The sequence below is a fragment of the Egretta garzetta genome, unplaced genomic scaffold (genome assembly GCF_000687185.1).
Source record: "Egretta garzetta isolate BGI_Z169 unplaced genomic scaffold, ASM68718v1 scaffold107, whole genome shotgun sequence".
Taxonomy (NCBI): domain Eukaryota; kingdom Metazoa; phylum Chordata; class Aves; order Pelecaniformes; family Ardeidae; genus Egretta; species Egretta garzetta.
Window position 1 is genome coordinate 1,866,037 of NW_009260399.1, and position 25,367 is coordinate 1,891,403.

Below are 25,367 nucleotides of genomic sequence, written 5' to 3' on the forward strand. Positions count from 1 at the left end.
ACCCCGGGGGCGCCGCTCCAGAGACCGTGAGTGCCCCGCGCCCGCGGACGGGGAGGGCTCCCCCGAAACGCTGGCCACCTCCTCCCCTGCCCCGCGGGGAGGCCGCCCCGCCAAGCCGCTGCCGCTCTGGAACCGCTGACAGCCCGGGAGGCAGCCGGCAGTCCCCGGAGGAGTTAGTGCCTCCCTCTCCTTGGCAGGAGGCTGTTCCCTCTGGACGTGTCTGGGAGTGCTGCCTGCTCTCTTATTTAAGTTTAAGCTCGGAGTAACTTTCTGGGCAAGCACGTTTTAAATTATAGCAGCGTGGGTAACAAACGGGAGATACAGGAATGTTGTATGGGTTTTACAGGCTGGTTCTAGGAAGTGGAACGTCATCTTTGGCTAATACATAGCTAGAAAAAAGGCAAAACCCCTTAAGCGTAACTTAAAGCACTAAGCCTGCTAAAGTTAAAGGCTGAGCTCTGATGCGTCTGCGGGGAGTTGCTGTGGATGTTTGTTTATGGCAAACTTCATTTGAAGTCTTGCGCTGCGACTTGCTGTGCAGAGACTTCGTAGGAATTGGTTTAAATATTTCTGATATCCGGTTACTTTCTTAAACGTTAGGGGCAAATGCATTGCATCCGTGCCATGTTCAGGTTTCCCATCGGGTGGCATCGCTGGAGGGCAAGGGTGAGGAGCTGTTCAGCACCACAGTGCTGCCCCTTACATTTGTATCCTCTAAAAATAACTCTTATTGAGCAGGTGAAGAGACGCTAAGACTTTTATGGGATAAATATGTGAGTCACACTATTGCTTTTTCTCCTGCAGGAGCAGCAGACGGGTTGAGGAGCAGGTAACTTCTAAATTGGCAGTTGCGTAGTGTTTTGGCAGAGGACGCTACGCAGCGGAGCTGGGCTCTTGGCCACCTGCTCCCACAGTACATTCTGATAAGGATGCCAACTAAATTATCATGATTGATACTGTTTGGAGGGTGTTATCTCAAACAACCTCAATACATTTGCATGCTTTTGGGGCACAATAGATGAAAGAACTCATCTTTGTTATGAGCTAATTGGTTTTAGATGCCCTACTGTTCTGCAGGGGCTAATTGCTCTGTTATGTGCATTTCTTGTGCTAGTACTTTGTGTGAGATCAAGGATAGATGGCCATGTATTTCCAGTATTTCCTATATGCAGCTGGAAAAATCTGTCTAGAAAGTTACTGATGAGATTGTAAAGTTATTTGTGATGCTTGCTGAAGGTTTGTTATGCTTGGTTTGGTGGTCTGGATTGAGGCATAATCAACTCAAAGCATTAAAAAAAACTAGGGTTGTAGTTGTCCTTGTTGACTTTGTTTTGTGTTTAAAAATAGGCTGTATGTTTTCAGAAAGCTGATGGTATTGCATGCCTTCAGGAGCTATACAAATTCAGTAACAGCACTAAGCCTCATAAAGGCCTATGAAAGGATATTTTGGCAGTCTTTGCTGAAGCTTCCAAAACTTTTAGCGAAATACCAGGTGACATCTTGAATGTAATTCACAATGCTGTCTGCATATTTTTTTTTTCTGTTTGTTTTCCTTGCGTCTGGGGAGAGGTGTTCATCTCTGTTGTGGTTCTCTACAGATAGCACTTAAATATTTGTAGTTCTGTGTGGTAACTTCCTATTGTTCTACCTGTTTATTGTTGTAAAAGGATGCGAGTTTACCTGTCTGTATTGGTGACTGCTGTAGCATTTATGCTACTGGTTTGCATTAGATCAAAGTTGTCCTGTTGCCTAAATTAGGCAAGTGAGAAGCTGTCATTCCTCAAGTTGTAGAATAATCTCATTATTACAGCTGGTGTTAGAAATTGTTTTGTTGGACTTTTTTGCTACAGTAAAAGTAAAACTTAACTACCCACCTCTACTTTTTTTCCTCACAAAATAAGCTACCTTCAATTACAATGATACAATGCTACCTCTACAAGATTAAAAATAATAATTAAAAAAAAAACCTTTCCTGTTGGAGTAGGCAAAAATGGCCTTTTAAATATTTTTAGTAGAACCTGAGCATTCTACATCTGGTTAGTGAATGAGTCCTACTAAGGACTGTCTGTCTCCTACTATGAAATATTTTAAGATCACAGAGATTGGGGTAGAGAAGACTTAATTGTTTGCATAGCATGTATTAATTTTATTATATTCAGCAATAATCGTGTTATGCTTTTATTATGCATTACAGTCAGATGTCAGTTTCTGGCCCTGTCTCTTATCTCTTGCTGCTTTGTTGTTTTTTTTTTTTCTTCTATGAAAACTTAGATTGAGCTCTCTGTCATCATATTGCTTTTATACACTTCTGCTGAGGCACCTTATTTTCTTCCATATCTCTTTTTATCTTTTTCAGACCCTTAAATTTTGGTTGGAGTTGGGCATTTTGTTTTGGATTACAAAGCTCCTACTAACTTAAAATTTGATTGGTATGATGTAAAAATTCAGAGTTTACTCAAGTGAAACTAAAAAGCAGATGGGCTGTCACACAACATCCTATATTTTACATTTTACTTTTTTTTGCCTCTTAACCAGTGAGTTGAGAGAATGATTTGCTAATGTTTCTTCTGGAAAAGTACTTAGCTCTGATTTCATTAATCCAAAGGTAGAGTCTTCACCTTTTCTTTTGTTAACTTGTTCTAATAGTTAATTATTGTAATTGTGCCCTATTTCAGATTTTTTTTTTCCTTACATTTGATTATAACCATTACCTTTACAGCAAAAGGTTCAGCAAGCAGTAAAAGCTCCAGCAATATTAATTTTCCTCTTCTCAGAAACTTTTCTGGATTTTTTTTTTTTATGCTTGACTGAAGCTGTGGTCATAGATTGATTTCATTGGTGCTATATGTAGAGGCATCATGAATTTTTTGCTTAACTGAAGACCATGTGAGCTGCGTGGATAATACCTATTGCCCTGCTTGTCAGTGGTGGTTCTTAGGTCATTTTTTGGAGTTACCGTTTCTAGGGTATGTTGCAGACATCTTCTACTTTATTTGACTCTCCATCTTTGTCTGTGTTACTGCGCATTGTTGGAAGTGTCCACCATGTTTGTGCTTAGTTTATTTCTCGATCCACTCATCTTTTTGTTTGTTATTAATAGAATGTCTTTTGAGTTTTCCCATTACTTTTCTCAAGATTAATGTCAAGCCGCTTGGCTTGGCCCTTTTTCTTAATGCTGGTTCAGCTTTAGAGCTTCTGTCCTCTTCCTACACATCCTTAATTCCAAGGCCTAATAAAAAATTAGCATCACTGAGCTGCATCTCTTTGTAAGCCAGCTCATCAGGACGTGGAGTGCAAAATTATCTGGGCTTGGTGGTTTTCTTATTTTGTTTATTAATCTTCTTGGCTAGAGATTGTCTGTAGAAGCATGCAGAAGATTAAACTCCTCTGCTTGTGAGATGAAGCTTTCCTGTAGATAACTGCTACTTCCAGTATCTCCTGCCCTCTGTTATTCATCAAATTGAAATGACCGTACACTCGGGGCTTGCTACTGCAGCTCTCTTCTAAGAAATATGTGATGCTGCTGTTGTCCCCTGGGTATGCTCGTCAGCAGTTTGCCTGAGGACTTCATAATACTTCTGAATAGAGCTTCTTTTTTTTTTTTGTGAATAAAAAACCCCTGTGTTCTATCTTCAGATACTGTTCTGTTCAGATCCTTCTCTCTCTGTAGGCACAGAAAATATGTGTGCGCGCATGATGTACATTAAGTGTTTGTCTTCCTCCTTTTCTTTCATTCCTTCAAAGGCTGATTACTTTTTTTTTTGAGGTTGAATAACCAAATGGCTGATGAAAGATTCAGTACAGCAGATCTGGTTGAATGTTTGTTCTTCCTTCCCTTTGGATAGTAACTAATAGTTAGTCTTCACCTCTAGTTTCTGTTATTTCAGTTTAAATGGTAGTTTGTTAACTATATGCATTATTTCTGAATTTTTACATTAAACTTTATTTATTTGGGCCTTTTTTAATTTTTTAAGTTATTTATTTCAGTGAGGTGGTAGATGAGCTCTCTGTTTACAGAAATCTGCTGAGGAGATTGATCTGTACCAGTCTGAGTAGTATTGAACGCTACTGCCTGCCTTGCTCAGGGCTATATTATGTGTAGGTAGTAAAGAACTTTATTCTCAAAGCAGTCTCATTCAGCAGTATCTTTAATGTGTTTTGTATCTGAAGTAGTGAGCTTACAGGCAAGTTCAGATGTGCCTGTTCTATTCTTGGGTTGAATGAAAATGGTGCTCATAAGAGATGTGGGCAATGCTAGATAAAATTATAAAAGTTGAAATTATTTATTCAGTTTCTCAGGTGCCCATTCACATCAACAGTACTTAAGTTGCAAAATCTGTTGGACATTTTAGGAAGTATTTGCTGTTTTCTTAGAGGTGATCTGAAAGTGCTATTATAGACTCTGTGGTGATTTTTCAAGATAGAGGAAGACATAGGTGATACTATGTGTGAGGGAAGCCTTTTTAAAAGCAGTATTTTTAGGTCTGGAAGGCTTGTTCTCATGGCTTATTTTCCCAAACCTTTTTCTATGGGTTTCTTTCAGGTTTGTTCTAGGTCTGTTCTGCTTTTTCCTTCCTTTCCCTTTACTCCTCTTCATTCTTTAGTTTTGTTTTCCAAATATTTTGTCAGTAAAAGGTGTGGAATTAATATGATACTCCCTGTTAAATGGATCATTCTTTTTCTAAATTGTATACTTCCTTTTGCTTGTGTGCCTGCATGCTCTCAGGAGTAGTTTAGTATATGAAGTCCTGGGACTACAGGTAGTTGGCATACAGCTTTTTATATAATGACCAACGAAGTGCACCTTATTCTTGTATAATTATTAGATGCTACTCTAGCAAGAGTGTTTAAATGGTCACTGCTCACTTCTGAAGTCTTATCTCAGACTCATTATCATTGTGTTCTCGTTTTAGAAAGAAAGAACTTTCAACTACCAAGAAAGATCGAGTGAATCATTGCCTAACAATATGTGAAAACATAGTTGCTCAGTCTTTAAGGTAAGACATTGTCTCTCATTTATTGCATTAATACGAATAGCTACTTTGGAGTGTTGGTTATTTGGACCTTTCTGATAATTGCTGATTTTAAATGCTCAGCTTCTGTTTAAAACTGAAATGGTACTTAACCAACCAAAATCTAAGAAGTAATTTTGTTTAAGCATTGGTAGGGTAGTCATTATCCTTCTACCTCAGGCAGAATAACAGAGGCACAGAGGTCAAATACTTTGCCAGATTACGTAGGAAAGAGCAGGGAAATGACTTCTAGCTGCTAATGAAGTGCTTCAATCCACTGAGTATCTTCCCCTCTTGTATAACTGTGTATAATATATGTGTAGTTGGATTCTGAACCCCCCTCAGAAACAGCATTGGTGTTTCCTTTTCATGGAGCTCATTGTAATTTTCTAATGTTTCTTGATTTAGAAATTCTCCAGAATTTCAGAAACTGCTGGGGATTGCTATGGAACTTTTTCTTCTCTGCAGTGAGGATGCAGAGTCTGATGTTCGGATGGTTGCTGATGAATGCCTTAATAAAGTTATTAAAGTAAGAACTTTTATATACTGTAGTACCAGACTTTACCTCCTCTTAGTGCACTGTCCTGTATGAATTCACACTGATATTCTTTTAGTTGTTTTTCTTATTGTTGATAATATATCATAATGTAAGAGGTTAAGTAAGCATCTTTACTGAATTCTGTATGTGCTCTTAGGAGAGCTTTTTATGCCCAGATCAAGATATTTAACTTGTCTTCTATCATTCATTATTCTAACCTATTCTTTTCTTCAGTTGTTCATTAACTTTGTTCTCTTCACATTAATCAAAACAAGAACATGGGCTTTTCTAAAATAGTCTTGTTATATGGGAGGCATACTCTATTGTTGTTCTTTAAACATACTTAACATGAGGAAAGGTAAAAATATTATTAAAAAGCTGACTAAAAGATGTAGTGGCTTTTCATTCCAAAGTAGCAGTATGCTGTAATTCAGGTAGTGTGATTTGTTAAGACTTGGAAGAGGAGCTTTTGGGCAATAATTAGGATAAATATGGTGCTCTGGAGATTGTTTATTATCCTACTGTGATCCAGAATGAAGGACTTGTTGGAGCACAGCAGGCAGGCATTCGCATAAGGTCAGGCTAGGTCTAAGTCTGATTCAAAGTATCTTAAAATGAACCTCTTAAGTAATTGCTGTGAGCTGCGGCTTCCAGGACACGCTTACCTTCACCTGCCCTTTTTTTTTATTTTCCTCTGTTTTCTGAAGTAATTGACCTTTGAGTCCATGTAATGTACGTGAATAATTAAACTAGTTGGTGCAAAGTTTAAGTGCTTTAGAAATATGCAAATAATAATTTTCTTTAGCATGAAGGGATGTGCAGAAGCAAGCAAACAAAACATTCCTATTTCTGTAGGGATTTCTCTCAGTTAAGTTCTATTTGTTTGATGTGTGAATGAATTAAGTTTTGAGGGTTGAGCTTGTCACTGGAAGTTGTGTGGAGAAAGCTTACTGATTATCTATTGTATTCCATAATGTTAGGGCATGATGAAGTGCAAGTGTCTTTTGCTTTTTCGTTTTGCCCTGTAGCACTTTATTCATTCTGATCTAAATGTTTTTTCCATTTGCAGGAGTTTAGCACTCTATGAAATACATATATTATTATGTAACTTAATTCCATAGAATCATAGAATGTTTTAGGTTGGAAGGGACCCCTAGAGGTCATCTAGTCCAAATTTGCTTTAAAAGATGCTCTGAAACAGTTCTGAAGAATGCAAACTTCCTTCCTTCTTTCTGCCAAACTTCTGTGGGCTTGGTATAAAATTGACCTCTTTAATTCACTGATCTATTTAATATTGTTGCTTTCTGGCATGTTTCAAGGTACTTGAAAAATGCAGTTTGGTGTTTTTTTTTTTTCAAATCTTTGTATCGTAGTTTGTTTTGGTTTAAAGATTAAGGTGACTTTACATCATGGAGTCTTCTGTTGGTCATTAAGCTTGCCAGTTGGTCTCAGCTATGAAATGGTAATAGTTGTAATATTCCAACTGCATGGATATATCAGACTGTTATTGAAGCTGGTCATAGTTTGTATTCTGTTTCCATGTTTTATGCTGTGTGGAAGCAACTTAGTCTTTAGGCAGAAGCTCTCTCATGAATAAATGCAGAGGCAGAAAGATGTGCAGTTTTATTTTTGGTCGTGCAAGTAGCAGTGATGCTTGTAATGAGTGGAACAGAGGCATCATGCCCCAAAGCTTGCATAATGGTCAACGTTCAGCTTTTAGTACCTCAGGCATTTTAGAGACTGATTCTGTTGCTAGAAAGATGCTTTATATTTTCTCTCTTTAAATATAAGAATATAGATGTAAGCATTACTTGTATTTCTGTCTGGAGTTTATGTTCATATGTACAATTAAAATGCTAACACTTCTGTGTAGACAAGGCTGTAAGTATCACTACACTTACCTGTCAGAACGTCGCAGACAGCGTAAATGGCTCAAAGTTTAAATAGCTTTGGTGATACCTTTATTTAAAAGAAGAAATACCAAGCTGCGAGTTAGCAGGTTTCTGCGGGTAAGGTGTTACTGAAGCTGTCTTGTTTCTGAAGCTGATGTATGATGCTGTAGTATTCTCTGAGCTAATGATGCTGGTGGCACTGTTCACATGGGTTGGAGTACAGTTGGTCTCAGTAATTGGGATTTATTAGTAGTAGTAGAGTTGACTGTGCTTTATAATTTTTTCTGATTGGGATGACTTTTTAGATTCTAGCCTGCTAAAAATACAGGTATGCACTAGTAAGAAGTGTCCAGTTGAGTGTGTTATAAGGACACCTTATCCTTGAAGATAAAATAGTAGCTGGTGCCTTTTTGTGTTGCTTGTTATCCATATATACAGGGGCAATGAACTTACCATAAAAAATTTTGTGAAGTAAGTGAGATTTATCCCTACCTACTGTCATCTAGGCACGTGCAGTTAATAGTTGGGGTGCTTATGACAATATAAAGATACAAGCCAGGTAAGATTTTTCTGGGGAAAGTAATACCACTTTATTATAACGACTGGTATAACTGGGGGGAATTTAGGTTTTGGGGCATACAGTTTTAGGCTAGCGGAATCATGCTCCAGAGGAGCCACAAGCTCTTCACTCACCATGCTTAAGCAGTTGTGGCCTCTACATCAGCATGTGCCATGTAAGAATAATCCTGTGAAGATGTGAGCTTAATGGTTAGTGGCAGATAGAAAATTAGAAATTATTAAGTTATTGGGCAAGGAATAAAGAATGAAATGCTAAACGTTATAGCAGTGTATAAATACATAATGTAGGTCCTGGCACACTGTATGAAGTGCTCATTTCATCTGAGGAAGTGGTGGTGGAAATGTTCATAAACAGTCATATGCACTAGGAAAAAAATGGAAGAAAAAGGATGTGTACAAAATATTCTGTAGGAAGAGACTATATATAGCAGGACTATTTTTATATTTTTTTCTTCTCTGCCATTTTAAAGATGGAGGGAGAATGATCAAGTTGAGGTGAACAGAAAATTACCACTTCTCGGTGCTTACTTTCACTTCATGTACCCAAGTTCTTAGCCAGGCTGCAGGTTCAAATGACAATGTATGTTCTGTCGCACTATGCTTGATTAGATCCTGGGATGTGATGCTCCTGGTGTCCAGAACACCTTGTAATAAAAAATAGGTTAATTCATGAAAGAAGGGGTTTTCAAGGGTTGTTAAAGGTAATGGTACAAATACAGACTCAGTTTGAGAAACAGTAGGAGGCTCCTTGACAAGGGGGGATGTATAGCAGGGAATGCCTCTCGCTGCTTGTGAATACTATTTTTGTGTTTTAATATTCTATTCACGAGTATCTATTCTCGGCGATTGCCAAAAAGCACGTAAGGTTGGCTCTGCTTGTAGTCTGATCCCATATGGCCTGTTTTAGGTAGAACAGGTAAAGCAGTCAATCTTAACTGCAAATAACTGTTAAGAGTTTGTAGAATTTGTCCACATTTCTGTTTTGTGTCTGTGTGAAAGGTAAAGGCGTCTCTCCGTTATTTAGCACTTCCCTGGTTATACATCAAATACAGGGGTAGTTAGATAGTCCTGTGCCTTTTTTGAAGCTGTTTTATTGCAAGTGTAACTTTAAATCATTTAAGTGCCTCCCCTCTGATATAATACATTCTTAATGCGTTTTATTGCAGGCTTTGATGGATTCTAATCTTCCTAGGTTACAATTAGAACTGTATAAAGAGATTAAAAAGGTGAGTTTCTTGCTTTCATGTCCTTTTGAAATGTGTTATTTAGTATTTTAGTATATTGGAACGTGGCATTAGTGTAAATAAATAGTGTATGTCTTTTAAGATCAAGGTCAAAGCTTCACTTTGGAAGGATCTGTGACTGTTCTAATGTATTATTCTACCCGGTTCCTCACTATTGGCCCCATTGTTTAGATTTAACCACTCCTGAAAGCTTATCTGGCAGAAAACGTGTGAGCATTTGGTGTGAACAGCAGTCTGAGTTAACCTTAGTGACTCTGCACCCAAATGAAGAAGGCGTATTCATGATGTTTGCTCCACTGGCTGAGCTGGAAGGAATAACTTCAAGCAAAAGGGTGGTAGAGGACAGTGACATTATTAATTTGATATAACTTCTTGGAGGAATAATTTGATCAAGACCTGAAGTGACCTGATACAGGTTTTAACTACTTTGTTTTGTGAATGTGTGACGTGTGCTTAACAGCTTCTGTAAGAAGCATAGGTAAAAATACTGAAGCATCTCTCTTTACACCAAAAGACACAATTTATGTCCATGGGAAAAATTTTAGTAATAGACTTTTTTTAAGTACATGACTACAAAAGAAAAAATAATGTGTTCAGTATCACTGAACTCAGTCTCTTGCATCTATAAATGTATAGCAAGGCTTGTAAAGAAAGAAAATACAGGTGTTCTTTGTTGAACAGTAATGCTATTTCCTTTTTTTACATTTCTTTGGGAATGATAGGACTCTAGAAATAAAGTAAGTAACAAAAACAATGTGGATAACTCTTCCTCTCAGATGTGGACTACTTGTAGGCCCTGTATGAATATCTTACTGTGTTGTTGTACCTTAATATGATGTAAAATTTTTGAGAGTGTAGAAATAGATGTATAGTTAACAGAAAACAGCCAACAAAACCAAAAACTGCTCTGAAGTTTCTGCATGTTATGACCAGGTGCAGGAGGAAATACTTTGTTGTTCAGGTGGCATGTGCTTCTTGAGTAGTTGCTCTCAGATTTGTGGCAGAGGCAAGAGAGAGAGGTAGCAGGCATAACAGAATCACCCAGCAAACTGAATTTTGTTTGTGCATCAGCTGGATCACTTTAGCAGCCGTGCCAAAATCTGTTGTTTGGCTCTGAACCTGGAAAATGCACATTTTGTAATTCAGATGCAAGTTTTTTCACTTGTCATGCTAACAAGACTGTGAACCTTTGATATACTAACTAAAGAAAATAAGGAAGAAATGACAGTTTCTAAATATCTCAGCTCTGTCTTCAGAGGGACTTGATTTGACAAGCATTTTGGTTAGGTTCTAACTACATTAAGTGCATGATTTCTCCTAGACATCTGTTGCCTTCCTTATTTTTCTATATTTCCAGCAATGCTAAGGAGCTTTACTATGTCCTTAGATACTGGTTCTAAAGGCATTCTAGCTCAAGTCAGATACACAACTGAAGGTGTCAATACAGACAAATAAATACTGAACTTCAGCATGAAAGTTATTACGAATTGTTACAGATTAGTACATGGATTTTTTTTTTTTTGATGTGCTCAGGAGCTGAACATTATTTGCATATCTTCAGTGCTGTAAATTTTATGCTGCATTTATGTCTCTGCAAGTGTTCCAGTGATTTTTTTTTTTTATTTTTTTTAGACTCTCATATCATCAGTGTTTCTTTGTTGGTTGATGACTTTCTCTGTGGTATTTTAAGCTGATTTCAGCAGAGTGGAGACCTTGGACATTTCCTTCTCTGTTTTGGTGTTCCTTATTATTCATTTTGGGTCACTCAAAATTCCTGATACCAGCTAGAAAAATTAAGGCAATCACAGAGCTGACTCGGCTTCCTGATGGTTAAAGTAAATTTATGGCTTCCAGACGCCTTACACTTTTATCTGTTTAAGTAAATTGTTATAAAACTCTATGCTGTTGTATATTGTAGGTATTTTTTAGGAAGTGCTTTTGCTTGATGAAATGTAACAATTATATACTCTGTCTAGAATGGTGCTTCCAGAAGTCTACGTGCTGCACTCTGGAGATTTGCTGAGCTTGCCCATCTAGTTCGGCCTCAAAAATGCAGGTAAACACATCCTAGAAATGAACTTTCCAAAGAACACTGAACAAAATATAGATGTTAACAAAATGTTACTGTTCTCAACTTGTAAATACATAATTGGGAGATTGAAGAATTCCTATCACATCATTCTCTCTGAAGTAGCTTCATTTAATTAGCTGGTTTTCTTTTAGTGGAGTTTTAGTTCTGTGCTGTACATGACTCTGGAGGGAAGGGGGGGAGAAATTTGTGAGGACAATGACTTGTATTTTTTAAGTGTATTTTTTTTAGTCCTATTTTAATGTCTGCAAATTATATTCAGAAGACTATTGTCTTTTCCTACATTCTATGTAGCTAACAGTTACATTTTTTTTTTATGATTTAGTAATACCACAGAATTCGAGTATAAATTAAAAATGTTTAGATGGGTACAGTTGTTATGATTTCAAATGAATTTTTCTCCTTTGCCATACTTAGGCCGTACTTAGTGAACCTTTTGCCCTGTCTAACACGAATCAGTAAGAGACCTGAAGAGTCAGTACAAGAGACACTAGCTGCAGCGATACCAAAAGTCATGGCAGCGTTTGGCAATTTTGCAAATGACAATGAGATTAAGGTATCTTTCTTTAAATTATTAGTGCTTCCTGTTGTATCTCAAAGCACTGTAAGCTTGATGATCTTAAAGGTTTTTTCCAACCTAAATGATTCTAAGCTATCAGCATTATCAATCAGATGTTACAGCAAGCAGTCTTACACCTGCATGTCTGAATTAAGGCAAAAGTTGCCGTTGCTTGATTGTATATTAAATAATGCTTTGAAAGAATGAAAAAGTACATTTGCTCACTTCTGTCTCCTTTTCTTTCTCATAAAAAGTTAAGTAAGCTATCTTTGATTTTAGGTTTTATTGAAGGCTTTCATAGCTAATCTTAAGTCCAGTTCCCCTACTATCCGTCGAACGGCAGCAGGATCAGCAGTAAGCATCTGTCAACATTCGCGAAGAATGCAGTATTTTTATGCCTGGCTATTGAATGTACTTTTAGGTAAGATTCAGGAAAAAAAATGAAATTTGCTTCAGGTGTTAGTAACATGAATTTTTTTTTTCCATGTGAGAGGTTTTCAGGCAAAGCAAGGATACTTCAACTACCAGTTATGTTGCTAATGCTTTGTCTGGTTTGTATTAAGTCAGATGAAGATATGACTGAAGCTATTTGTATCTCGGTGTGTGCTGCAATGCTAATTCAGTAATGTTGAAAAGAAACAGCCAAATCTAGGGAAGCAAGTAGCCTGCTGGAAAACAAGGAGGTCTAGGGATTCTGGAGGAACTTGCTCAGGAGTCTGTGAAGGCTTGCCATGTTCAGCAGCTTGGTTGTTAGTGCAGCAGGTCTGAGGTGGAGGATATGACTGCTATTCTCTGCATCATGAACACATACCCTGTAACCTCTTTGAGAAGTACCACCGTGTAGATTCTTTGTTGAAAATCTAGCTTAGACCAGAAATGGAATTTTTTTGTTTAAGAGCACACAACTTTGCATCTGGTGTTGCTTCCATATTTCTTCAGCTGGGAAGTTTGCATGATCTTTGGGGTGTTGCGCAACTCATGATGAAATGCTTGTCTGGGCTGTAGTGGAAACTTTTACCTCAGTTTTGTTACTGACAATGGGTTCTTTACCATGTAGACTGTATTGCAAAAGGAGAGGTAAGGAAGACCAACAGATACATAAAGCATTATCCTGTTAGCCTTGCTTTTTATAAAAACAGGTGAAAAATTCAAATGCCACGTAGTGACTTTCCTCACTCTCTGTGACTTGAAAATAGTGTAATTCTGTGCACACATCCTTCTTTCCTGCCTCAAAGGTGATGTTTTATAATGTCTTGGCAATGGTACTGAATTTAGACAGGAGCACTAATAGGAACTCCATGAATTGATTCTGATATTCTCCCCTGCATAGAACATTGTGTTTTATTACATAACTTATATTTGTTCTTAATATGTTTTGGGGTTGATTAGCAGATAGGTATATGGAACAAGATTCCCAGTACTTGAGGGAGGAGGCAAAAGTCTAAATGTCATTCATTATGATAGTAGCATGTTTGTGTTTGAGGGAATTATGTTTGGCCTTAATGAGCCAGGTGGAGAAAGGAGGCAGGTGAGAGGAGCAGGGAAGTCTAGATAACTTGGTGAAAGCATCATGTATTACAAAAATATTTTTTTCTTTTTATTGAGCAGAAAGAGGAAGGGAACTGGGGGTGTGAGACAGGGTTCTCTGACCATTCTCTCACACTGCTTAAATCATTGTCAGGAATATTACATAATGCATTTTCAAATGTTTCTGCATTTAGAAAGCATTCTTAAGTTGCTGCTAGGTTTGGTGGTTTGTTTGTTTGTTTTTTTTAAAGAAGCTATTATATAGACTATATGAAGTAACATTTGTATTGAAACTAACCATTGTCAACAAGTGATTTGGCTGCTTCTTTTCTACCCTCAGGCCTGTTGGTTCCTGTAGAAGATGATCATCCTACTCTTTTAATTCTGGGTGTTTTACTTACACTAAGGTATCTCATACCTTTATTGCAACAACAAGTAAAGGATACCAGCTTGAAAGGCAGTTTTGGTGTAACAAGAAAAGAAACAGAGATTTCGCCTTCACCAGAACAACTTATACAGGTAAAATACGAATAATAACCCTAACCTGAAGACTGTTAATTGAAAGGAAAAGAAATAAATCTTGCATATGGCATGATACAGCACTAGTTTGATGTTGAACATTCTGCATTCTCTTCTCAAATTCCTGTTTATTTTGGTAAATGATAGTTGGTCCAGTGACTGGAATTGCTGATAATGTTAAAGACCAGAAATCTCAGAAAAATGCATCAGCAGTACTTGTTAGGTGTTCTGAAAGGAGCTAAAGAACTTCATAATCTTTGATGTGATTCCTCCTTCTATAACAATAAACAGCAGAATTCTACCAAAAAGGCAGTTGAATGACTACAATTAATTGGATGTTCTCCATTTGGAGGAGTGTGGTGAAGATCGGGTATAGCAAACATCAGTTATTTTTTAATACATTACTGAAATCAAATGTGGTATATGGGAAGAAATGTAGTATATCGTGTTTTCATACTTACTCCAGTACTACTTTGTTTTTTAGGTTTATGAATTGACTCTACATTACACCCAGCATCAGGACCATAATGTTGTGACTGGAGCTTTAGAATTATTACAACAACTCTTTAGAACACCACCACCTGAACTTCTCCATGCCCTGACCTCTTCAGGGGGCATTGCACAGGTCAGTGTATCCAAAGATGAATCTGCCAGCAGGAACCGCAGTGGGAGCATAGTGGAACTTATAGGTAAGCTATATTTTTGGTAATTCGAGTAAAAGGAGATGAACATACATCACCAGCTCTATATCTCAGTGTTAGCCAAAAGTATGAAGGATAAAATGAAACGTATAAAGTTATACGTGACTTCCCCCTCCCCCCGAGGTGCAGTAAAAGGTTTTTTTCTCTCCTTTCTTTAAGTGGGTGTACATTCATTGATTAGTGATAAACTCAGCATTATTTTAGAGTTTGTGTTGATGGGGTTTTGGTTACACAGAGCAAGTTAACTTTGGTGACAGATTACCCTTCTTGCCCCCTCCCAAATTAATGTTCTTCTCAGCAAGCATCTGACAACTGTAATTTGTAAAAAGCTGATCTAATCAGAATTTATATTAACTGATAGTGCCTTGCTGAATACCAAAACCAGCATGAAATTAAAGCATGACTTAAGTTTATCCATAACTTTTTAAAAACCAGCTATCGGTGTTCTTGTCTGTGAGTGCATGTTCTTAACATTGTCTCTTTAACTGCTGCTTACCTGTTTCAAAAGAATCAATCTCTGATGGGATTTCCATAAGGACTTCTGTATTCAACTAATAGATCATTCTAATATTGCTGCTGTTAGAAGGTAATTCATTAGCCAGAAGCAATCATAGCAGTGAAATTGAGAGCCCATTTTTTCAAAAGCAAACTTTGCACAAGTGGTATAGAACAATAAAACGTCATTTGATGATAAATGATCCAAAAAACTTGGACTTCAAAAGCAACAAGTTTGATATTTCTTCCCGGCTTTGGGCTTTTTTTCTTCCAATTTGTGGCTATTAGAATTCCTTCATTATTTCAGCAGCTCTGTCTTTGCCCTGATGTGTTACTTTCTGTGATTTGCAGCTGGAGGGGGGTCTTCATGCAGCCCTGTTCTTGCGAGAAAGCATAAAGGTGATTATTTTCAAAAACAAATCTTTAATTGCATTTCTTTCTGATTTTTTTTTGTTTTTTTCTTCCTCCTCCCCACTTCATTGTCTTGCTGAACTTCAGTCTTCAATCATGATTGCCTTTGTGTTATCAGCTGAGCTTAATCACTGTAAATCTTAAAAGAATTCTGATGTTATTTCTGATACTGCAATCAACACATTCTAAAACTATTCAAAGCAGTATAATTCTTATTTTTGCTGTAGTTCACTGGCAAAATTATAGTGATGAATATTGATGCAACTTTCACTGTTAAAGAGCACATCTAAAAATAATCTCTCTGAACAGGGCATTCGTTCCTTTTGATGGTAATACTTAACCTTTAATGTAACTCACAAAATAGTTAACCTTCCTGTTTTTGTTAGGCCTGTTTTTTTTTTCTCCTTCTTTCATTAATGCATGTGTACGTTTGCATGCTTTAATCTGATGCTTTTTAATTTCTTTTTCTCTTCTTGATGATTAATGCTCTTCATTTCGTGTTTTACTGTGTATGTTTTCATTCTTTCTTCAATAGGTAATTAATTTAGTAGGATTTTAAATAATACAATTTGCTGTGAAGTATTCTTTTTACCAGTTTGTGCATGAAAGTACTTTACATCTAGTTATATATCTACATATTGCTTAAAACAGGTTGTATTGGTACTAGAGTCACTCCAGATACAGCTCTGTAACAATTCCATTGCCTGCTTTAGGTGAGCAAAATGTTGCTACTGCAGTGGAACTATGTGTGAGTGTAGTGCAGTCAGTGCAAGCATAGTAAGCGGGGAGATGTGCAATACTGAAAAGAAAAACTTCAAGCAAAAGTAGTTCAAGATGAAATAAAATTATACAAAGTTTAAGGACCATTACAGCAACTAGCTTACACTTTTTCCAAGTATGTCCTCCCATTTTTGTGTGCAGGGGATTTCATAATGCTTAAAGAATATACCCAAATGTGAAATGGTGGGTAGAGCTGAATGAAATAGTGCTTATGGATGCAGTGATAGTTTCTACTTTAGAAACAGTTAGTGAAAGAAAGGGTGTTCAGCAAGTAGATGTTGCTGCAGCATCCAAAGGTGAGACAGAATGTGACAAATCAGAATAACAACACAACTTTTAAATGAAAAATGGCAAATCATCATTTTGATACTCTGAATTGTCAGTAGTCTTCAGTGTAACTTTGAAGTATTAATAATAGTGTAAATTCAATTAAAGTACTTGTTAAAACACTAACTTTTCCTTCACTCAGTGGGAAAACATGTATGAGTCATCAGCTTCTGTCTTTCAAGATCATGGTGTGAAGATTTTGTGGTCTAAAAAAAACATAAACGAATCTGAAGAAATCTGTTCACAATTTTGTGTTTTGTACAGGTTTAATTCCAAATTGTGAATTGTTCATTTCCTGCTGCTCTCCATTGTAGAAAGGAGAGAAAAATCAAGCCCATTCCCAGTTCCTACTTTAAGTCGTTTTGCAGCCTACTACCATGTAGACTCACAGGCTTCTGCTGTTGGCTGTGGATGAAACTTCTGTAGCTGTAACACTCCTTTGTGCATAGGGCTGTAACATGAGGCCGATATACAGAAATCTGTGACCCTGATCTTAGAACTCAGCTATTCCTTGTATTTTCAATCTTACTGCTTCAGACCAACTTTAGTTTTGAGCAACTGGTCTATGTTTGTTTATGTTTCAGCTTCAGAAAATTATTTGCAAAAAAGGTTGAAAACTTGTCTTGAAATGAAAGCCTATGTTCTGCATCTTGACTGATTATTTTTTTTTTTTTTTTTCCCAAGTAGTGGAAAAGTATCTTGCAGCTTGTTTTGTATACTCATTTGAACATACAAATCCTAATATGCTTAATAGATGTTTTTCAGTGTCCTTCCTCTTTCACTTACTTTTAAAGGTCATCAGCTGTGGAAAGCATAAGAATATCCTGTTTTGTTTTAGTGAAATGGATGTAAATGTGAGAAAGAATAGAGAAGAATATACTACCTTTCATGCTCTTTGGGAACTCTTGGCAGGATTTTACTTGTTCTTTCGTAGGAGTATATAGTTCTTAATTGCTGTTATTTTACATAGAACATACATGGAAATGTCATTGCTACTTTTTCTGCCTTACTTACAGGTTTGAATAGCATAAAACATACTTTTTGGAGGAAGACAATTCTAGAATGTTACTGCTGTGTATAAAAGCAGTTGTGATAGAGAAATGAATACAAAAATATGTTAATGCTTTTCTTTAACACCCTGGTAACTTAATGAGATGCAGAAGAATTCACCTAGAGTTACCAAAATGTTGGTATCTTGCATGGTGAATCTTAGACTGCCAGTGAAGCTTATTCTAAATGCAAAACAGGCTTAATATGAATCAGCAGTTACTGTGAATCCCTCTGTCTCAGCAAGTGGCTTGCGAGGTCCAGAAGGATGGGCTCAGTAGCTCCCCCTGCACTCTGTATTCTGTCCCACTTACAGACTTTTCAGTGCAGTTATGTCCTTGGTTTGCTCCCAGGCAGTGTGCATCTGCAGGTATCTTTTATTTTTTTTTTTCCATTGCCTCTATTTAAAATAGACATTACTCTGCAAGTAAGAAAACCCTGATGACTGTGTTAGGTTATAAGTGGCTCTCATTTTTCCTATGGCAAAAGCCTCTGCCTTGGTAGTCCCTGGATCTTAACAGCTGTTGTCCATGGTTCATCACCCTGTCCTACTTACATTGTCTTGTGCTTCTAGTCCGTGCTGCTCTTCCCCCTAGGCATTTTCCATTCTGTTACCATTGGAGTTCCAAACCCAAACTGCAAGGAGCCTTTGATAATTTTCATAGCCTTAAGGAGGGAGAGGTTATTTATTCTATTACTTGTGGTGCTTTAATGTCCTTCTGAGTTGAGGGCAGACTGCCAGGTATCTAGTCCTTAGTAACAGGACATGCTTGATGAAATTAGTGGGATCTTAAACATCTTCCACAAAAATAAGCTGGAATAAGGTCACAGGTAGTTTTCTGAATGGTTATGCTGTTAACACAAATTAAGTAATGTTATATTCCTTGTCACTGCTGTCTGTTTCTCTCCTGATCAGTTAGTAAGGACTGGATATTGACTTTCTTCTTTCTTTCTCTTTTCCATCTGTTGCCTGTCATAGCTTTGAAAAATGATTTAGTTAAACTTCTTAAAAATAGATTTCACATCTAACTGACTTCAACTGTTCAGCGTTTCAAGTTGACTGTAATTTTGGAAAACTGTAAAGGTTTGTCTTGTATCGCTTCTTCAGGTAAAATACTTCTTGGTGAAGAAGAGTGTTTGGAGGATGATCCTGAAACCCGATCAGATGTCAGCGCTGCATCATTTGCAGGTAGCTGGCTTTCCCTTTAGCAGTGTAATCAACCTGTGTTACTATACATTACGAATCCATTCTTTTATTGCTCCATGTAAAACATAAGTGATGTGTTTATGGTGACTAGGAAGTGGATGGGCACTCAAAAGACATGCTAACAAAACTGAAACCATAAATACTCCTGGGTGTAAAACTTTTACTTCCCTAATCAAGTTGACTGCATTTTATTTTTTTTAATGGCTAGGCTGTGATATTGAGCTACTGGTATAGACGGAAAGGCATCTTACAGATGCTTATTTCCCTACCTGTAGTTTAACTGTTTAGTTATACGCTTTCCTTAGCCTAGTTTAATATGTGGCTTATTATGTGGTGTCCGTATCAAGAGTTGATACACAGGTTTAAACACTAGATTGACTAAAATGTCTGTGTTTTGCAGCTTCTATGAAGGGCGAGATAGCCAGTGAACTAGCTTCTTCATCAGGTGTATCGACAGCTGGGTCAGTAGGGAGTTCAGCTGCTGATTCTACTGGACATGATATCATTACTGAGCAGCCACGTTCTCAACATACGTTGCAGTCAGACTCCGTAGACCTCACAAGCTGTGATTTGACAAGTACAGCTACCGAAGGGGAAGAAGATGATGTACTTAGTCGAAGCTCCAGCCAGATCAGTGCTGTCCAGTCAGATCCTACTATGGACTTGAATGATGGTACACAGGCTTCCTCACCAATCAGTGATAGCTCACAGACTACTACAGAAGGTCCAGACTCTGCTGTAACCCCTTCGGACAGTTCTGAAATTGTAAGTGTGCAACGGGCAGAGGGGGGGATCCCCTTCTACTGAGGGGCCTGATGTATCTCAGAGCTGTTCTATGGAGGGCCCAGAATGGGATTGCTCTACTTACTTGTGGTCTACTTTTCCATCCTCAGCTAGTAACAATGGAAAGGTCAGCAGCTCACAGCTCTATTGGAGAGCTTGACCTGCTTTTAACACTTTCAGTTCAGCAGTAATTTAAAAACTACAAAGCTGTAATTAGTGTGTTCACTGGGTAGGTCATGTGAATGCATTAACAGATTGTCACTCACTGGAAGAATGTCAGTATCAAAGGCTTGACATAAATATCGTCTTAGCATATCATTCATTTTGTATAGATATTTTAATTGTTTTGATGCAGGACTAGTGGAAGTGTTAAAGGGTGAACAGTCTATTTGGAATGATAAAGGAATACTTTTGAAACCTAATGCTTCACATTGTCTTCTGCCTGTGCTTTTTCATTTGGCAACACAACTAATTTTTTTCTTGTCTATTCCATCTTAAGGATTTCTCCTACACTGAGCAAATACTGCATGACTTACTGATGTAGCAGTTACATATCTAATAAACACCTGAGGTGTGCGTACAGTATACCATTTTAAGAAATTTGTCTCTCTTGGACAAGTGTATTGTGAGATTGTAAGAAAAACAGCAAACGTATAATTACTGGGAGCAAAAGCTGAAAATGCAAAAGGGGGAAACTTAGAATTTCTTAAGGTTTTTGTTTTCCAAACGTTATCAAATTTTGACTTCTGTCTGCTGGTAGTAACCTTGGAAGAGTAATAGTCTCTTACCATTACAAAAAATGGTAAATTAATTACAATAAGCAAATATTCCTGCAAGTGTGAGGTTTTGAGAACCAAAGGAGCGATGATAATTGCACTGTCTCCAAGTTAAATGTAGGCAGTGCAGACCCCAAAGCGAACAGGCGTTTATTGACAAGATGCATTTCTTGCAAATTCTTGTCAGACCATTGCATATGTCAGTTTGCATACTGTTTAAAAGCAGTAATTAAAAATAAATTTTTTTTCCCCCCAACTGATAGGCTAAGTGGTTGTCCCACTTACCCACACGTGGGATTTTTTTAATGAACAATTTGCAGCTGCTTATAAAGTCAGAGAGTAACTGAAGAAATATCTTGTGTCTTCTGATCAACTTACTTTTACTGTCTCTTATTAACACTATCCATTTTTTTTTTTGTCTTTTATGGTTATTTTTCCATATACCTACTACCTATATATTGCATTGGTACCAAGAGTCAAATGCTCTTCTAGAATTGTCTGGTTTAGTAGTCTCTGGTTTCAAATGAAGGAATTAAAATATGTTCAAACTCATTTGCCCTCTTTTGTCCTACACAGTGTGTTCTCAGTTTGATTTTGCATATCCAGGACGAGTGAGGTTATAGGAGAGTTTGACAGCAAGGAACAAGTTCAGTTTGTGACAGTAAAGGTGTTGGTTGTGATTTGTAGCTGCTCAGATAGAGGGACAGTTGTGTTTGGAATAAGGGAGCGAGGAGCTGCAGGGGAGGCAATGCCCCAAGTGTTCACCTTTCTTACTGTTAATGTCCAAGCTCACCCCGCAGGTGGGAGTGTGTCAGATGGAACTATGGCCTCTGATAGCCCAAATGGTGGAGGAGGAGGGGAACTGCTCTGGGGCCTGCATGCAGCCGTATTTGATTTGAAATTATTTCTAGCTTGCAAACACTGCATGTTTGAGATTTAATACTGTGTGTTAAGCTAAGTTATTTTAAGTCCTGTCCTTGCACTGTGTAGGTTTTGGAGGGTGCTGACGGACAGTACTCTGGAATGCAAATTGGGCAGCTGCAGGATGAGGAAGATGAGGCTGCAAATATTCTCCAAGATGATTCATCAGAGTCTTTCAGAAATTCTTCTATTGGTATGTTGATAAATGGGGGGGGGGCACAAAACTGGTGGCACCTTTAAGGCAGGTGTTACAGGTGCATCCCTTGTCTAACTTCCAAGGGACTGAAGACTCACGTAATAGATATGAAAAACAAATAAATAGATTGAAATGTAAAATAAGGGATATATTTCAACACTTCTACTGAATCACTTGTTTTGATCACTGCTAATTTATTTTTCGTGTTTGTATAATTAAGCTCAATTAAAGTGCTTTTAATTTGCATCTGAAATGGTATTTAATGAGTTGCCTTTTTCTAAAGCTCTTCAACAGCCTCACCTATTGAAAACCATGAGCCATAGTAGACAGCCTTCTGATAGCAGTGTAGATAGATTTACATCAAAAGAAGATGCAGCAGATCCTAGTGATCATGAAAATAAGGTGAGAAGTAGTCACAGTTGTCTGGTTTAAAGTTTGAAACAACTAAGTTTAAAAAAAAAAAAATAAAAAATTAATGATCATGCAAATTAGTGGTAAATGTGGGTAGCCTGTATATGTGGTGTGCTTCATTATAGATCAAAATAACTAAGGTTGAATAGTAAATCTGAGTTATAGCATGAATTTCATTTAACATAATGTGAGTACACAAGTGTTGATATCTTGAATGCCGTCACCAGCAAAACTGTAACAGAACACGAACCCCTCTTTTCTGTTTATTAGTAGGGTACACAATACTTTGTTACCCAAAATATCCTTGTGCTGGTTGCTAGCTGTGTAGGTAACTTACGACCTTCTCAGAAGCTACTAGGTCTTAATCTTAGAGCTTCTCTTTCTGTCGAGAGGCTCATGCCATTCTAACTACAGGTTACTGATTTCCTCTTATGTTTTTTTGGCTTTAGCTTTGGACCTTGTTCTGAGCTGGGGCAAAAGGAGTTTGGTTTGTGGCAGGCAAAGTTAGATCAGCTTGCACTACTGGGGATACTCTAAATGTGAAACTATGGAAGGTTGTCAGCCTTCCTTGGAAACAAGAATTAATTGCTTCTGCTTCTCATATGAAGTTTCCAAATATCGTTGTTTGGTGACAAAAAGTGGTTTATCAGACTCCTTCAGATGCAAACAGCAGGTCTGGGTAATTCAGAAAATCTGCAGAATGATTGTTTCTGTGATAAAATTAAACCAGTTCTGATACTGGATACAAACTTCCCATTTATATCCATTGTATCCACGCATTACATCTTAAGGCCTTTTCTTTGCAATATGTATTAAACATGTTCTGTATTACAACCTTTATACATTTGGGGGTATGCATCATTTCTATATCTTGTGCCTAATATTTTATTTAAATTGAAGATTAATCTTTATCTGTATAAAAACTGTGTTTTGCCTTCAATAGCCCTCCAGGGTAAAGGGAGACATAGGTCACTACACCGATGGAAATTCTGCTCCTTTAGTGCACTGCGTTAGACTTCTGTCAGCCTCTTTTCTGCTTACTGGAGAGAAAGGAGGTAAGTTTCCACTCAAGACTCATTGGTTCATTGTGTCAATGTACAAAGTTGGAAATGGGATCAGTTTACTCTGGTTTTTAATCTCACTTTATTGGAGATTTTGAGGGGGGTGTCTTTCTGTGACAGTCCTGATATAAATGATCACACGAGTACAGAAAAACTTAAAAACACTTAGTTACGTTGTTTTACAATTAATCCTGTTTTGAACCATATGGGCATATAAAGAAGTGTTACGGTAACTTAACCTGTAAGTCAAATACTTAATTGCTGCAAAGACAGCCTAATATCAGCATTTCTTTTTGTCAGTCTTGTGTGCCCAGTTTATCCACCATAAAAGTATCAATACCTCAGTAAGGAAACAATTTTCTGAGTTGCAGTCCATCCTGTGGATACTCCTAGAAACAAGTTCAGAAGAATATAGTTCTTTCAAGTACTTGTCTTAATATTTTTATAATTTATTTTGTTTACAATGCCTACTTTGTTTTATTAAGACATGATTAAAACTATCTTTTTTAGCTTTAGCACTCAGTTGTGTTTGAATTCCGTGTTAATTTTTTTGAATGTGTTTCAGGTAGAGGAAGTGCTGTTGTACCTATCGGTGTTTGGGAAATGTAACTTCGTCTTTTAAATGATTAATTTGTAGTAAAGCAGAGAATTGACCTAAGGTTTTCAAAGACCTATCTGAAATCTCAAGTTGAACGTTTTTCTCCACTTTTAACATCTTAGAGCATTTGCATAAGTTTTCATGTGTGTGTTCATGTGTGACTGTGAAAGAAGCTTTTTGACAGTAAGTGATTGTTAGAGGAAGCTGTTGGGGCTCAAAAGAGGAGTTATTTACCTTTTCAGCATAGTAATAAAATGTCAGGAGGCATTTTCCAGAAAGCCTTTATGATGTACACTGCTTCCATTTTTTTCACTGGGAAGTCTGTGTCACAGGCATGTGTGTTTGTCACTGCATATATGACTGAATTGAGTATTTAAGATGTTGGTTTCTTTTCCATTTTCTAAACTGTTACTTGTTCATGTGCTCTACTAATGTCGTGTTCTTGGAAAGACAGCGTAGTAGCTGTATTCTGAGCAATGAAGGAAATGAGTTGGAAATGTGGGGGGTTATTAGTTACTTATTTTTTTTTCTTTTTTAAAAAAAACACTGTATATAACAGCTGCTTCTGATAAACTGGAACTACTTGCTCTGCCTTGGTATTTTTTGGCCAGGATAAGTTAATGATATCATTGAGTTATTAATTAACTTTAAAAACAATTCGGGAAGCTTTTAAAATAGCCCTATCTTTTTCTTCTCCCAGCTTTAGTTCCTGATAGAGATGTGAGAGTCAGTGTAAAAGCCCTGGCAGTAAGTTGTGTTGGAGCAGCTGTTGCGCTTCACCCTGAGTCTTTCTTCAGCAAACTGTATAAAACACCCCTTGAAGCAATGGGAGAAGAGTATGGTATGTTGCAGTTCACATATTCCATTTTAATAGCATGTTTGGGTTTCAAATAAGTGAGGCAGCATCTATACTGAAAACTCTAAATCCAGTTTAGTATTTGCAAACATGTATTGCGCCACCTGGAATGAATGTGCTGGTGCATATGGTGAGGTGTGGGGTTTTGCTGGGTTTTTTGGTTTTTTGTTTTAATAAGAGCTAAGCTTCAGTGGATGATCTTGTATAGCTTCTGACAAATTAAAGCTGTCTTAGTGCAACTGCTATACAGAAGTGGTTTGTTTATCTTATAAATGGTTTCTTCTAATTTATTTCAGGCCATCAGGTTCATTTTTATGAATGCTACAATACGATCAGCAGGGACCTGCAATATTGAACTGGTTTAATACTGATAGTGGTGAAGCTGGAGTGTTGACCAACACTCTTCTTAGATTGCCCCAGAGTATTTTGTGTACAGCTGAAATAAATCACTAGTGTTTTTATGTGTGATCATTGGTCTGGATGGTTTGAAGATTTGTAGATTACATGCAAGGGATCTCTGAAAGGTAGAACTAAGGCGGGTGTATTGTGAATATGCTGGCACTGATTGTACAATAATTGGTACCTCCACCGAAACATTTTTAGGGATCAATTAAGTCTAAGACTAGTATTTTTAAAATAAAGTAGTTGTAACTTATTTTCTTAGAGGAGCAGTATGTATCAGATATTCTGAACTACATTGACCATGGAGATCCCCAGATTAGAGGAGCTACTGCCATTCTGTGTGGAACAATTGTCAACTCCATTCTAATTAAGTCCCGCTTTGATGTGGAAAAATGGCTAATAAATGTCAGAAGCTCAACAGGTAACAATTTATTTT

At 37.3% G+C, this 25,367-nt stretch overlaps 1 protein-coding gene across 1 annotated transcript in view; it reads left to right on the top strand.

Annotated features, from left to right (window-relative positions):
• The first annotated feature begins 14 nt into the window (after window positions 1-14).
• The window catches only part of HTT (huntingtin), an 81,330-nt gene continuing 55,977 nt past the window's right edge, over window positions 15-25,367 (top strand). Inside the window, 17 exon segments of the mRNA XM_035898633.1 lie at window positions 15-26; window positions 4,914-4,997; window positions 5,421-5,541; window positions 9,188-9,247; window positions 11,242-11,321; window positions 11,772-11,910; window positions 12,193-12,334; window positions 13,781-13,959; window positions 14,444-14,648; window positions 15,507-15,554; window positions 18,829-18,909; window positions 19,328-19,692; window positions 21,477-21,600; window positions 21,887-22,005; window positions 22,958-23,069; window positions 24,374-24,514; window positions 25,194-25,352. Coding sequence (XP_035754526.1) covers window positions 5,458-5,541; window positions 9,188-9,247; window positions 11,242-11,321; window positions 11,772-11,910; window positions 12,193-12,334; window positions 13,781-13,959; window positions 14,444-14,648; window positions 15,507-15,554; window positions 18,829-18,909; window positions 19,328-19,692; window positions 21,477-21,600; window positions 21,887-22,005; window positions 22,958-23,069; window positions 24,374-24,514; window positions 25,194-25,352 — 2,038 coding nt within the window. The 5' untranslated portion in view covers window positions 15-26; window positions 4,914-4,997; window positions 5,421-5,457.